Source organism: Temnothorax curvispinosus, unplaced genomic scaffold (assembly GCF_003070985.1).
Source record: "Temnothorax curvispinosus isolate PA1 unplaced genomic scaffold, ASM307098v1 QBEX01003826.1, whole genome shotgun sequence".
NCBI classification, from domain to species: Eukaryota; Metazoa; Arthropoda; class Insecta; order Hymenoptera; family Formicidae; genus Temnothorax; species Temnothorax curvispinosus.
The window spans coordinates 62,738-78,611 of record NW_020213606.1 but is presented as its reverse complement, the minus strand read 5'-3'; the positions used below and the strand labels follow the sequence as shown (position 1 = coordinate 78,611).

General features: G+C 37.7%; 1 protein-coding gene across 1 annotated transcript; it reads right to left on the bottom strand.

Moving 5' to 3' along the window:
* Positions 1-334: 334 nt before the first annotated feature.
* Positions 335-15,669, bottom strand: LOC112452911 (serine-rich adhesin for platelets-like). The gene is made up of 13 exons (XM_025013360.1): positions 15,592-15,669; positions 8,256-8,415; positions 8,037-8,060; positions 7,851-7,966; positions 7,517-7,754; positions 4,385-7,078; positions 3,439-3,633; positions 2,603-3,287; positions 2,247-2,453; positions 1,711-1,845; positions 1,354-1,631; positions 1,012-1,212; positions 335-815 (listed from the first exon to the last, which is right to left on the bottom strand). Exons 1-13 carry the CDS (start codon positions 15,667-15,669, stop codon positions 568-570), a joined length of 5,259 nt encoding a protein of 1,752 aa, XP_024869128.1. The 3' UTR covers positions 335-567.
* Positions 15,670-15,874: the final 205 nt, after the last annotated feature.

The window sequence follows — 15,874 nt, the reverse complement described above, 5'->3', positions numbered from 1 at the left end:
AAATTATGTATGATACAAAAATTAAAATAGTAAAAGAAAAATGAAAAAATGGCTGTTTTTACAAAAAAATTCATTGCTTAAACTATTGACAGAGGTCGCTATAGACCCGCTCCTCATAGGTTTCGGTACTTAAAATTAAGGGAATATGGTCGTGGGGTTGATTTGATCCCAGTGTGGCAAATAAGGGTTAATAATACATTAATAACGTGACATTGAGAGACATTTGCATAAGACATTAGACATTAATTTTAAATAAATAATTGTAAAGTTTTTTCTATTTTTTCTCGACGTATATACAATTATTCTAGAACTGAAAGAATGCTTCTTTTGAAGATATATTTGCAGAACCATCTGAAGGAAAGTTTTGCAACAGTTTATCGAGTTTTGCTGCTTATTGTTACTGTATTTTAATTCGATTTCCATAGATACATTGTATTTTACGTATATACAATTGTGTGTGTGAGTTCTTCCTCAATGAGAAACTACACTTATTTATCAGACTGCGCTAGCGTGGCTTATATTGTATAAATCGCGTTTACATTATCATATCGACATATCAGTCTTGTATTATCGCGAGATCGCGGAGCAATCTCGTTCGTCGCTGCCGTCGGAGCATTCTAGAAATCCATTGCAGACACGTGATTTGGGTAAACATTCTCCGAGAGGGCATCTGTGACCTTTGCAGAATTCCACCGCGGACGGTTGAATGTCTTTCTGCGTGGTGATAATATTGATGTACGTCATATAAGAATAAATTTTCGTATACACGCCCGGTCGTTCTCGTCTGCCACATCCATATCCGTTTGAAGTGATACCTGAAACAAAAGAGATAATTTCATATTTGGTGAAGGAATATTATAGGGAAATTTATTTAGTAAACATTCAGAGTTTTATTTATCCACAAGGTAAGATAATTAATAAATGTATTTAATATTAAATGTGCATAGTGCTAAGGATTCTATCGCTCTTGTTTGCGCGACGAAAGTGACAATACGGTATCTATTTACGTACCTTGTAACACATAACGGTTTTCCAACGGGGACAAGCATACCAAAGGCCCGCCGCTATCTCCAAGACACGCGTCTTTGCCACCGTTCTCTAATCCTGCGCACAACATGCCAGATGTAATCTTATACAGCGGTAAGAATAGAGTCTTCCGTCGACAATCTTCCGTCGATATCACCGGAATTTGTACTTCTTGCAGAGTATCAGCTGTTAATAAGTACGTTATAAACGTTAATAAGTAACGGGACAAGTATTATACATATAATGTAACTTTTTCAATGTAAGATCACGATCGTCTACATCTACATCTAAAGTATATATTATAATAATACAATAAAAAATATTTACGAAACACTCTGCCGATTTCATTTAACTGTCCCCATCCAGTCACCACGCATATCGTCTCGCTGGGGACCGGTGCTTTTGGGAGGCACACTGGTCGAATGTAGTCACTGAAGCTGACCGCTCGTTCAAGTCTTATTACAGCTATGTCATTGACGAATCCGTTATTTATGTAATCCGGGTGTAGATCGATGTAATCCACCCGTAAGAGCTGCTCGTGCGGGCTTCGGAAGCTTCCTCTACGAGTCGCACCGATTCTTGCGACCCAGTAGCTGTCCTCTGCGCTATAAAGCGTTACTTTCGATTAGATCTTTGTACTGAAGCTTTATATGTAAAAAAAATTATTCTATTTAAAATATTAACCGATAAAAGCAATGCGCTGCAGAAATAACCCATCGATCTTTTATTAAAGCACCACCACATTGATATTTTCCATCCTTGTACAAGGCAATTTGCCATGGCCAGTTGCCCATGGAGCTACTGGCACCGCCAACAATCCTGGAATGACGAGAAGGGAACGATCTGCTTTAAAGGGGAGGGTACATTTGAATATAAAAATATAAAAATATTCTTTTTATTGATACGAAAATTGAGGCATTTGGAAGCAAACTTTGAAACATCCATCATTGCTTTCCACACAGGAAGATACTTTTATGATCAAGATTCATTTATCTTTACTAAAAAACCGTGACATGAGAAAGTAACTTTTTTCTGTAAATTTTGAATCTTTAATTTCTTCTTACAAAGTTATTAATGAATTTGTTGATTCATACGTAACTGTCTACAGTAGATTTGGGTATAACGCGGTGGAACAGAAGTTTATTGTAAATATTTTTAATGTCAAGTCTTGCGCAACGGAATTAATCTCGAATTTAGCGCCAAGTATTATGAAGACATACCTCGCAGTCGATGCCACTTGAGTTCTTATTCCGCATTCGAAATTTTTGCATCGTACTTTGAGAACTTCGCCGCTCGGGCACTCGGACGATTTCAAAGACAAGGCTGTTTTGTCCGAGAGTTCGGATTTGTCATTGTACGACAAAGTGTAGTAAAACTGGTTCGGCACCGGGTTCTGGTCCAGTACTTTTTCTACTGTTTCGTAATCTCTGCAAAACGAAAGCCTTTTGGTCTAAGAAACTTTATTTACTTTTAACATAAAATATTTAATATACAATTTTTATATTAATATAAAATTATAAACTTTTAATATAATACAATTTCTCTTAATCGAGATTTCAACGACAATGTTACTTACCGATACGTGATGGCCTTGCACGCAGCTTTAGCAAGATCTTCGACGGACAACGTAATTCGGCGCGCGTGCCGCTCTCGGTTAAGACTATTCGTATCGGCTAAACAAAGCTTTCCCCATTTTCCGTTTTTTCGTACACTGAGGTATCCTCTGTTGTTATAATTATCGATCTCCTTGTTATGAACGTTCGCTACTGGAAAAGTTCTGTTATTTTTAACACGCAAATTATTCTCCGGAGTTAAACCGTTCCTTAAGACATCCGACGAACTTTCGGGAGTCTCTCTGCTGGAAACAGCGACGATGATTTTACTCTCCCCCGCGTCTCTATTTCGAGCCGATTCCTGATCAATCAACTTCGGAGATAAGCTATTATTGTCGTTCATTAATCTCTCAAATTCAAGATCGTCAGGGAGGATATATGGAGTAGCTGTGTCTGTAACAGAGGGCTCGATTGCTTGATGTGTGTGGAAATGAGATTCTACCTCGGATTGATTTCTCGATAGATTTTCCGTCGAGACGAGATCAATTCGCGGTCCAGCAATGTCTTCTTCCGGCTCGTCGTCTATCAGAGCAGTGCATTTCTTCTCGTCTTCGCCGCCGGGACAATCGCTAACACCGTTGCATACCTTATCCATATCAATGCAGGATTTGCTGTTACCGCATACGAATTGACCTTTCTCGCACCAGTCTGAAAAATGAAATCAAATGAGCAACAAATGAGTCGAAAAAATGTTTAGGTAACTGCTCTCGTAAAAGCAATTGAAGCTAATTGAGATTGAACTTAGTTTTATGAGAGAACATCTGGGTTATCGCGACAATCTGATTTTAATTGACATTACCGCAATTGCTCTCGTCCGAATAATCCCAACAATCGGCGATACCGTCGCAGATTTTTTGATACATTTGCGTCTTGAGGAAGTCGGCGCACGTGCAATTAGCTTCGTCCTCCGCGCCCGGACATTCTACCAGCATGTTACAAATCGCGCTGGAGTTTAAGCATTTTCCATCTCCGCAGAGGAAACCGTCGCAGCTATCTGCGAGAATACGATACGTTTACGGTAAGTACACACGTCGAAATATATCAATTTTTTATGAGTGCTGTTTCATCGTGCATTTGATAGCAGATTGGTGAAATATACCGGAGAATCTCTTTTCAATTTATAGATTAATAAATAGAGCTGTAACTCTTGATAAATTGTCGTAAGATCCACTTTTGCTGAAGAAAGATGCATACAGATCGAATATGCATGCACTTATTAATATCAGAAAATAATAAAGAAAAGAGAATTTGATATATTTTACCAATTTGTATCATCGAACGTGAGTGATGGTGTACGAAATTTTATTTATTGCGCAGTGTAAGGAAAAACTTCACGTGATTTCCCGTATAATCTAATAATTGGCTGTAAGAAAGAAAGCTACACAAGCCCTGCGCATTACACTGTTAAATATTGAAGGATGAAATTAAATTTAATAAAAAGGATTTAATTAAATTTAAATCAATATTTTGAGTTGAATAACATTTTGTTATTTTTAACTATTATGTGTGTGTGCCAAAATGTATTATTTTAACACAAAACAGTATTTATTATTTTAACTCCATTGATTTAGTTAAATTAATATTATTTTAGTTAAATTAACAACATATTGAGTAGAAGCAGTAGCGAACTATAGAAATGATTAAAAATGACACAAATTAAGTATAATTTGATACTACGGATTTAACAGTGTAATACTTTTCCACTCGCCTGCATACATTTAAACGCGTTGCGTTTGCACAATTACCATTGGTCTCGTTAGTCTTGCTTTCTCGAATCTTCGACATTGTATCTGCCTCGTTTCTCTCTCCTCGGTCCTCTTCCTTATTTAATACTTTCGTAAATATTTCCACCCCATCACGACTCAACGTGAATCCCGAATTTGCGTTCTGTAGACTCTCGTTTCCAGTCACGACGTCGGCGATTTTCTTCAGCTCGTCGATGTTCAGCGACGGCGCGAGATCTTGAAGTCGCAAAATTTCGCTTGAGTTTTGCTTTGAGTTGTTTCTAATGACTCGTACGGGATCGTCGTCCGTTTTGATCTGGGCGAGCTGTTTGAGCTTCTCCAGCAGAACTCTGTTCTCCTCGAGCGACATTTTTCTGTCCGACGTCTGCATCGTCCTTAAGTTCGCCGCTGACAAAATCGGCCGACTTTCGGGGAGTATCTTCTCCGTTGTATCGACAGCCGATTCGAATGATTTATTTGCTTCGTTGCCCGACGTCGAAGTCTTCTTTGAATGAGTAACCGGATCGGTCGTAGAATTGGCGACGATGAATTTCAGGATGACCGGATCGCTCTTAATATTGGACGACACTCTGGTACTGATGGAGGTAACGACCTCGACTATTTGTTCCACTATAGTGCTCTTATTTGTAGATCCCTTCTCGTCGGATTTCGCAGAGTCCTGGATCTTGTGCGAGGAGGAAGAGGAGGATTCAGAGTTGGCGGATTCGGTATCCGTCATCGTGTCTCCGTCGTGCGTGTAATCGCGCACCCCAAATAACTGCTCTAAAAGAGTATCGGGGGAGTCGAGCTTCGGTTTCGGTCGCACCGGCCTACCGATCCCCGTGTTGCTTTTCACAGGCGCCAGCGTCACGAGATTTTCCACCACGTAGGCCTTTAAAGTCTCGTTATAAACCTTCTTTTGCGATTCGCCATCGTCGGCTGTCGCTTCGTCTTTCTCTGGGTATGTTTCTCCGTTTTCTTCCGACTCGCCGGGCGTGTGCTTCATAATGTCGACTTCGACGAACGTCGAGTTTCTCGATACGCCTCTCTTCCCGCCCGAATCTTTGGGGATCAGTTTTGACTCCGAGTAACTCTCCGTGATGCCAGAGTGCGATAATCTGTCGTCCTCTTTTACATTCGGGTCTGTCGACGTAATTCGTCCTTGACTTGACAACTGGACCGTCGCATCTCTCTCATCGTGCCCTATAACAGAAGTTTCCACTTCGACTCTCGTTGATGGTATCGGCGTCAAGGCTTTATCTTCGAACAATTTCGCGTCGGTGGTCGTGCCATCCGAAAGAGATAGATCGTCCAAGTTATGAAGAGGACTGCTATAATTGATACTATAATGTACGACGGACGTGATTTTGTCGACGGGTATCGTGTGTCTGAAAGGTTTCGTCGTCGCCAGGTTCTCGATCAAACTGGACCCGCCGAGACCGCCGCCATTCAGATCAGGCGTATTGTAACTGGTGTAAATCGGTTGCTGCGAATTAACGTTAATCTTCCTGTTCCGCAACGTGTTTTCGTCCGTAGTCAGCGCCAGGATACCGCTTCCCCTGTATCGATTCTTCGCTTCCGATTCGACTTCCGTGTCTGGCACGGGTTCCGCTTCGCCAATACCGCTCGTGAGCGAATCGTTCATTTTCTCATCACTGCTTGACCCGAATATATAATCCGGTTCGACCATCGATGCCGAGTTATCAAACTTGATCTCCGGCTTTCGAGTAGCGTTTGAGGCTCTATCTTTTGTTGGCATTATATTTTTGGAAACTCCGCGAATCATCGGGATCTCAGAGGTGGAAGTTACCCCATCATCGGCATTATGTGACGAGGCTTTTAACTTGACGCTGTACATTTCCGAAGGCAACTGTCCGGCTACTTCAATGTCCAGTTTCCCGTCGTCGTTCGGCCTAGCTGTCAGACCTGGAACGATCCTATCTCGCGGAAAATCGGTGTTGTCTATATCGAAGGTATTTATCTCAGACACATCGTGAAAGTTGATAGAATCTAACGATGACCCTGGCACCGTTGACGACGTGCTGGTTCCAGCGTTGGGCATTCTCACGTTATCGCGGGAATCACTCGTTGTCGGAACTACTCTCCGCGTGGTTGATTCTGTGTAACTGGTTTCTCTGACATTGTTATTTGGTAGCAACTTGAATTCCGTGGTTACATATCCCGGCACGATCGGCTTCCACGGTGAGTTATTCTCGAAATCTGGATTACGGAAATCTTTGAAAATATCCAAATCGCTTCGAACAGTTGTGGTCCCTGAAGACGTAGTTTTCATTTCATTTTCTCGTTTTTCGTTTGATTTAGTCTTGCTGGACGTAGCTACCGTGGATTTTGTCGAAGGTTCGCCCGTTGGCGAAGATTCTACGTGATTCAATACTTTCTGTGACGTCGTGGGGTGTGACGGCGTTCTCCTAGTAGTGACTAATCCTTTGCTATCTGTTATCGGCTCAGATATTTCTTTAGTTGAATTTTCCGCGGTGATATTAACTTTCGTTGCTCTATAGGTACCCTGGATGGTTGGGATGTTGTTGAAGTCTATGTTGGGCTCGCTGGATTCGATCCTGGTTGGTTTCGTTTTTGGCTTTGAACTCATAATCAAGCTGCTGTTTCTATTTGGTCGTAATAGACCGTTTTTAGTGATCATAGCATGTTTCTGCTGCCCTTGTTTCTGGTTCATGACACTTTCCTGACTTATTCCTGGAATTTTTAGAAAAAATACTTAAAACTGATCATATTTTGTTTGAAGATTAAACAAATGCTTGAAGCAATAAGCAAATTAGGTTTAGACGTCTAACTTTCGGTTTAGATTGTAAATAATAGGTGAGACGCAATATTTGTAGCTAAACGAATTTTTGTTAAAAATTAGAGCATAGAACTAACTATATGTTGAGCAAAAGAAAGAATGGGCGAAATATATATATTATATAATGTAAGTGAAACAAATAAAAAGTGAAGAAAAGTTTGATGTAACAATAAAGAAAATAAAGAATGAAGTTGAAAATGAAGAATAGACATGAAAGACTCTGAACGGTCAGCGCGAGAAAACAGGATAGCGGGAATCCAATAAAGTTCCAATGTTTTTATACGGTTCAGCGTTTTGCATAAAATTGATCAAGTCTACTTATCGCCACTCACTTTTCACTGATACGGACGTAAGGTCTAACTCCATATCTTTAAACAATGATGATATTGAGTATGTTTCTTTGACAATAATATCTTGAATGGTGTCTTCGATATTTACGATCGAGCGTGGTATCTTCCTTCGGTCGAGATACAATCTGAAGAAAACTTTCAAAGTCCCATTCTCAAATTTGTCTATCATGGTTTGCTTGTAGGATAAGCCGAGCACGCTTCTCCTAAATAAAAGCTCGAACTGAAAATAACAATATTTGAATTTTTAAGAGGCTTGATTCCGCCTCTACCTTTTTACATACATAGTAGAGCGATCTTGAAAAAAGATTTTACTTACAATATTTTTGAATTTTCGTTCCTTTTCTCGGAAGACCATGCTCGTGTTTAGTTTTAACATGGGATTATACCTTTCGCCTCTTGCTATTCTGAAGCTACATGAAAATCCGACGATAGCTGTAATAAAATGAAAATGTGAAAATATTACGTAATTTATTATTGTTATTTGAATATGTGGTGAACTCACCATTTTTAGAATCTGTTCGAAAAGCTGAAACATTTGATCAACAATAATTAATTTTATGTAATTTATTATTTGACTTATTTTAAATTTAATTGAAAAAGAAAGTAAAAATTTGACGGACTCTAATTCTATATTTTTACTCCTTTAATTTTACTTTTTGTCTATAAGCATACGAAATTTTATTAGTCAACTTAATGTACATAAATTAAACATTCAACGTACCACCCATCCATAGAGCTAATCCAGCAATTGCCAGAACTGCAATCAACACTAACATAGCCGATAAAATTAACATGGCACTTCCAAACCTCCATGTAGTATTGCCATTTCTTCGTGCTACCGATACCCTGGACCAAGTGGATCTTGGTAGATAATAGTCACTCTGTAATGAGGATATAATTAAACTTAACCCTAACTAACCACTTATTTTCGTGTCCTTAATTCGCCACACTCCGATCTGTGAGACCGTTCGACTTTGTCGCATTGTCATTTCCATTCTAATTAATATTTTTAAGCTTGTACTGTAGAAATTCGAAATACAGACTTTGAATAAGATGTTTATGATAATATCAGGTCAAGAAAATAATTTGAATTTAAACTGAACTTATTTCAAAGAAACTAAAAAATTATGTTATTATGTAAAAACTAGAAATAAAAAATAAAAAAAAACGTTCAGCGGTCCATTGGACCGGAGTGTGGCGAGCTACGGTTAAATGATATTTTATCTATTGACTATCGTTTCTGAATGATATAACTTAATGTTTTTAAAGCTTGGTTTCAAACATAATTTAAAATGTAAAATTTTACTTTTTAATTTGTCAATATCGCAATGGCATAACGAAACATATATTATAATAGTACTCTTTTGTATAATACTATTACTCGATAATCGCATGTGCGCAGCATCTTTTAAAAGAGATAATTGTTTAATGTTCCTAATTTTTGTTTGGTATACATTTGTAGCGATGCGAGTCAGGTGGCACGCGACTTATCGTTGAATTATATATATATGTATGTATATATGTGTGATCAATGTAAGCGAGCGTGTACGGTAATCCCGTTAACGGTACCACCGGCGGCACGGAATGCATGGATAAGAAGAAATTTTCAAAGTGTCGAGATGCGAATAACGTTCAGCTCTGCTCGACTTGCCGGGCGAGATCGCGTAGAAAATTCATAATATTTCGTCTAGCGGTAAAATAAACGTGCCATTCGCAAGTGTGGTCGAGTATTTTCAGGCATGACTGCTTTTTTATATTAAAACTCGAAGTAGGTCCAGGTGCTTCTTGTGGCACCTGTAAATGATATTTCCGAGGTTTCCAGCTGCTTCCGATAAACATTAAAACTTTAACTAGCATACAAGAAATAAAATAAAGTTGTTAAGTATAAAATGACAAATATTGAGGTCGAAGCTGGGTACGTCGATCTCCAAGAGTTTTAGTTTTTAGCGGATCTTAAGAGTTAATTAATGTCTAAAACATTACAATATGATGTGCTTGTCTTATTTCTTATCTGTGAAGATGCAATTAATCACTTTGTGTTACGTAATCTACTAATCTCCGTATTCAGAAACGTTTTCAATGTAAAATGTTATTTTATATTGACCAAGACATTTAATATTATTAAAACAGGAAGCAAAGAGCCTCGGAAAATGCCCGTTTGGCTTAGAATGTTCAAGTAACTTATACATTATATGAAGATGGATCCCGTTTGCGTTCGTCGTTCGGATTATTAGTGCAAGACATAAATTTTATACGCGTCCTCGCATCTTCTTCGAACAGGTGGAATATCTCGAATGCACCGATGAAATCGACCGTATCGAATGTGATGTCCAGATACAAAGCGCGAGCGTGAACCGTTAGAAGTTTATAGATAGTCGTGATTTTTTATTTAAAAAATACCGCGTGACTTCTACTTATTCTTATCTTCTTGCCTCTTGCGCGCACGCTATGGTGTTATTGCTTAAATTATTATTTATGAGAAGAAGAAGGAAGAGTAGTATCATTATCGAGACATATTGATAGTGATAATTGTTCTTACTATCAAAGGAAATATTTTGATTATATCTAATTGCTAATTCTATCTAATATTTAAATACGCTTTGAAAAATTATCGATATTTTATGATAATTTTGTAACAATCTCAGAACATATTATGCTTGTTCGCGTCTGTTTCCATGCTCATAAATAAATAACCGATTTATATTGGTTTCAGGTTTGACGCTAACATTATCGTGCTGTTATCGATCCGTGATAGCTATGAAGCGTGATAGCTTCATTGCACGTTATTTATTTGCATTTTCCTTATTACACGCTTTGTTGCACTCATAAAAGATTTGCAGTGCGCGATTTGTTTCCTATATCTTTAAATCAACATTGAATAATAAGCTATGCAACGTTTCAAAAAAAAGCTATGCAAAGATAAATAATTGGTATTTAGTAATTTGTACTTTTTCGAGGTATTTGAAATTATGATCCATGAAGCAAATAGTCGCTTAGCGTGTGATGACATGGCATAATATGTCATTTTGCTAGTTGATATGCAATCTTGCTCTTAAGTCGTATTTATTCTAGATCAACGATCACTCACTTTCACAAAATGCTGTCACAAATGAGAAAAGTTACCATTCAACAGTTAAACGTCATATATTGCGACTATTTTAAGTTCCTTATTTTTTTTTAATTAATAGTTGTAAGAATAATATTTGTATCTCTCCTAAATTTTCAAGTATATACAATTCAAATGTTAAAAGGAAAATTATTAGCCTAAATTATATCTGTGCTATTCTTTTCAGTGTCGCCTTTTATCAACATCTTTTTTTATTTATCTCATATTCTTCAAAGATGCAGGCCGTAAAAATAATTCTCGGCGGCACTTAAGTAGCGTTGCCGAGCATATCCAACTATGTGGATTACAAACCGTGGTAACAGCTATGCGATTCCTGAAAAGGCTGTTACCTCCGCCGCCTTATGAAAACTTCATAACTATAAATAACGACATTACAGAAATGACACCCCGGAGCTGCTAACTGTTATCAACCGTTCATCAAAGATGAAATTAGTTTAAGAATAATGGAACGTGTGACTGAAACAACACAATTAAGTCTGTCACGGATAAGTGCCGCGGTATGAAGAAGATAGAAACCCATTGCAAAAATATCCGCTAATACCGTGGCCGCAGAATACCGAGGGCTAATATTTGAAGACGGTTAAGAAATTCAACCTTCGAGATTCGCAAATAATGGCTTGAGGAAGGTGCCGGTGTATGCAACTGTCCGTATGCGTACATTGCGTGCCATGACCTGGACGAGAGTCAATGCGCGGCCTTCGTGCGGGGCAGCACGAAGAAAATGCGAAGAAGATGCGAGTACAAGCAGCTTTGCAGCCGAGTGCAAAGATCCTTCAAGGACGCTCCCGCAACTCTCGTCCTTGTCTGGTTTAATAAGGGGCCCTAGGAACGCGTGTGTACCTGGAACTCGTACGCGCAGATCGTAACGCTTGTTCAGGGCCGGGCCACGCAAAGCCACATCATATATTATATCCATGCGAGACGGTACAAAGTACGATTTAACGATTCCATTTACAAATGATCATGATCGACACACCTGGGTATTTATTTAAAAAAGTGTCGATTATATATCGCGCAAGAAGTGAAGAACACTCCACGGATACATTGGATTGTTTAAACTCAATGAGATCCTCGCAATAGGAATTGCGTGGGCATCGGCGAATCAGAAAGATATATTATCGCTACGATCATCCTTGCGATTACGCTCTCACGCGCAGTCCTTACAATATATGCAAATATATCTCGACAATAGGATGGACATTGAATCGCGCTATGTATCGCGTTCTTTGATCCGTAGAAATATTTCGCGCAGGAATTTCCTCACACCAAAAGCTTAAGCTTCGCGCGAGCTTCGCTCGAGGGTACACGATGTTATCTAAAGCAGAAGTACGCATATGGGAACTTCCTTCGTTTGTTTGTGGATACATATCATTGGATTATTTTATAATCGCTCATTAGTATTTTATAAACGTTACCGGCAATGTTATTTCTCGCGTTTAAAGTTGCCAAGTCAGGTTCTCAACAGTAGACAGAGAGAGAAGAGCACTGCGAGTACAGTTATAATTTGTTCCATTATATGGATATTTTCGTGATATTTCCGCAAGATTTCACGTTGGTTGCGATCGACAAATGTTTTTCCGCCTATACTGGAGATTAAAATCGCTTACATAATTCGATTATAAAGATTGCATACAGAATTATCATCGCTCGCATCATATTCTATGTTTTCAAGGTCTATTGTACGGATCTTCGAAGCCGCATTATATAACGACATAAGATTCAGATTGATTCTCCATCTTCGAGAATCAGTTAAATTCGCACTTCTATAATGCTGTCGCAAGTTTAAATTTTAGACTGTCCAGGTCGTAAGGTCGATTTGTCAATGTTTGATTCCTCAAAAAAGACGCTGCTATTTATATTATTTTTATTTTCTTTGGTAAAAAAATTTTTCAGAGAATTCTTCATATTATTAATAAAAATTTTTATAAAAATTTTCAGACTTTCTCAGAATCTTGCAGATTTTTTATACAAATTGGAATGTTTTTCAAAAAAACTTAGACACAAAATAGGAATAAAATATTTCAGATTTTTCCCACCAACATATCTTTGTAAAATCTGAATAAATATATGAGAAAATCTGTGCAATTTATCAGAAATTTTTATATATACGGATGTTAAAATATTCTGAAAATCCTCATCCAATTATTTCTGAAAGTACCTAAGAAACTTTATATATTTTTTCAGAATTTTTCACACACACACACACACACACACACACACACACACACACACACAAGTCTCAATTTTTACAAAATTTATGAGAAAATATAAGAAATTTTTTCACCAGGGTTGTGATGGGACACTTAATTTATTTACGGTCATAATTTATATTACAGGTACATTGAACCTAACTGTCGGCTATTGTAGTAACTCTGCGGGTAGATAAAAAGGCGTGCCTGGCTACGTAATTCTTATATATTTCATCATAGTTCACCTTGCGGCTCATTAACTCGAGGCAACTTAATTATCATTCGGCCGACGTGTTCCGAGGGAATCCAAACGTGTGTGCGCGCGCGCTAGTCCAGCAATTCAAATATTATCCGCAATCGTTAGCGTAACAGACGCGTTGCGTGCCTACGTGCACATCAATATGTGAGAGATCCGTTCTTTTTTCTGATGATGCGTTGAGCGTTAAGTACTCTCAGCACGATTCGAGTTCAGATTCCGCAGTTTCTTGGCTGCGAGGGTGCATCTCATCAGGGATGGTTATCGTGCGTAATATAATTTACCCGCGAGTAAAGTGCATCGCTATCGTCGCAATTATCGCCCACAGTCGTTGACTCGATAACGGTACCATTGTGCGAGCGGGTTGCGAACGTGTCGGACGATCGGGTTTAAACAGCCAATTAAACGAACGGCGCCGCGCCACCACGCCGTTGTGTGGGATGTGGGTTTTGGCATAGAAAGAAGACGAGCTTATTAAGACGGAAAGAGTGTCTGACAATGAGTGTCGGATAATTCAAAAGATCGTGAGATAAGGTAAATAAAGTTAGCTCGAGCATGAGATCTGCATTTAAAATATTACAATACATTTTGAATATATATATTAAAATAGAATAGATTATTAATCAATTGGAGAAAATGATATTTTTGGCCCGAGCTGGATCTTGGTAGCCTAATAATATTTCTGTATAAATTTTGTATATTTATTTTCAAACTCAGTAAACTGCGCGCCGATATTTTGTCGGTCTTTAAAGAATAAACTAAAATGTTTCGTGAGGAATTCCGGGATTTACGTTTCTTAGAACAGTTATGTGCGTGCGCGCAAAAAGTTGAAATACACAATTATATATACATTTGCTCCTGTCTTTATTTCAGGCACATTTTCTTGGTAATGATAAAAGCTTCAATTTAGCAAACAAAAAGAAGGAAGAAAAGAAAATGACGACGAAGACGGGAAGGGAACAAGAATAAACGACCTCTTGTATATGTAGGAGGAGAGGAGGAAGGAAGGATATCCCCTCTTATTGGAATGCCATAATTGTAGTTACTTTCAAATTGCTGTCTCGCGTAAAGAGATACATGGTTTGTCTCGCCGTTGCGCGTGAACTTGACGCGAGACGTGTGTGACCGTGTGTTTCTTGATAAAATTATGTAATACTTTCATATGAGGCAAGGTGAAGGTTTCCGTGATGTAAGATCTCTCTTTATATATATATATATATATATATATATATATATATATATATATATACATATAGGATAATTATAAAGGAATTGGTTCACTTCTTCCAATCTATTTATTAGGAAAAAATTTTTACAAATAAATGCTCTTAATATATACTAATAATAAGCCTCACTAACTAAACTGCAGCTCTAATGTTTTTTACAGATTAATTTTATCATGCATAGATATAGACCGGAAGTTATGAAAGTATAAAATTGCACTTTATAATCAGCCTGTATAATCACCTCTATTTTGTATTTTATGTTATAAGTAAACGCGTTTTAATTCACAGAGAGCACAACGTGTCTTGTTTGAAAAGTGAACGATCGAGTCCTTAAAAGTCTAAATGTGTAAAAGTCGTGTATCCTGTCTGTCTGGTCACGATTTTATTCCTTGATAAAACTCGGACAAGACTCGTCTTATATATAAGCGATTTGCTAACTACTTTCGTTCTTTTATACTCACATATATGTGGAGTCATAACTCATCGATACGAAGAATGACAGTCGAGATAATTCCTGCTAATTCAGTTACTGTAATATTTAAAGGATATATCTTGTAAAAGTGATAGTAAAATTTTATTCAATTAAAATATATTTGTTCGATGTGTGTATTATAACGATCAGGATTCTCTTTTTCTTCGAGTACAAAAGATGACTCTTGTTGGGGAAAAAAAAAGTGTTTCGCGATATTGTCAGATCTTACTAACTTGTAAAGCATCTTGCAGCAAGAAAGCAGACTCGACAAAACAGGAAAACGTTTTTTCTCGTTACCGTCATTTCCATTATTGAACGTATCGTCAATGAATATTATAAACAATACCGCCTATGTGACAATTAGTAAAGTTTTCATCAGGAGAGAAAAAAACTGTATTAACAGTAAAATAAATACAATAACTATCTGTGTAACTTTTTGAATAAACATTGAAATTTATCTGTAAATAATATGTGGCTAAAATACTTGTTGGCACAAATGCTGTAGAACGATATGGAATAATCGAAGCCAAAAAGTGCATTTGCAGAAAAATGTCACATAGACGATATTGTTTATTCACAGACGATATTCTTATTATACACACGTGATTGTATCTGGCGAAATTATTGCATTATTAATCTTATAAAAATTGAATATATAATATCTACTTATTACGAGTACAAAAAATAGGTCAGTTACTGACTTGAGTCAACGTCAAGTTTCAAATTTAATGGCTTTATCCTGTCATATTTCCTAATAAAAACAATATGATAAATATAAAATACTCACCTGATAAGTGTAAGGTCTGTAATAACCGCCGGCGTTCATCGCGGCATGATTTTTTCCGCTGCCACACATGGAAGTCATCGTCCGGACTCTTGAATTTTTACTTCCGATCGAATTGTATTCGTAACGCACGCTGCAGTTTCCCACGAGAGTCAGAGTTCAGTTTTTATGACATTCTTCGACGACGGTGCACCATGATGATAATTGCGTGGAGGCTGATTGTGTCAAAGCATTCTTCGCATTCTCATTGTAAAAAAGAGACGCTGTTACGTTTCTACTTGCTAGA

Coding starts and splice junctions, on each gene's coding strand:
- LOC112452911 (XM_025013360.1), bottom strand. CDS start 15,669: ATGACTTCCATGTGTGGCAGCGGAAAAAATCATGCCGCGATGAACGCC. Junction 7,755..7,850: donor AACGAAAATTCAAAAATATT/GTAAGTAAAATC, acceptor TGTTATTTTCAG/TTCGAGCTTTTATTTAGGAG. Junction 3,634..4,384: donor CAAGACTAACGAGACCAATG/GTAATTGTGCAA, acceptor GTATTCTCGCAG/ATAGCTGCGACGGTTTCCTC.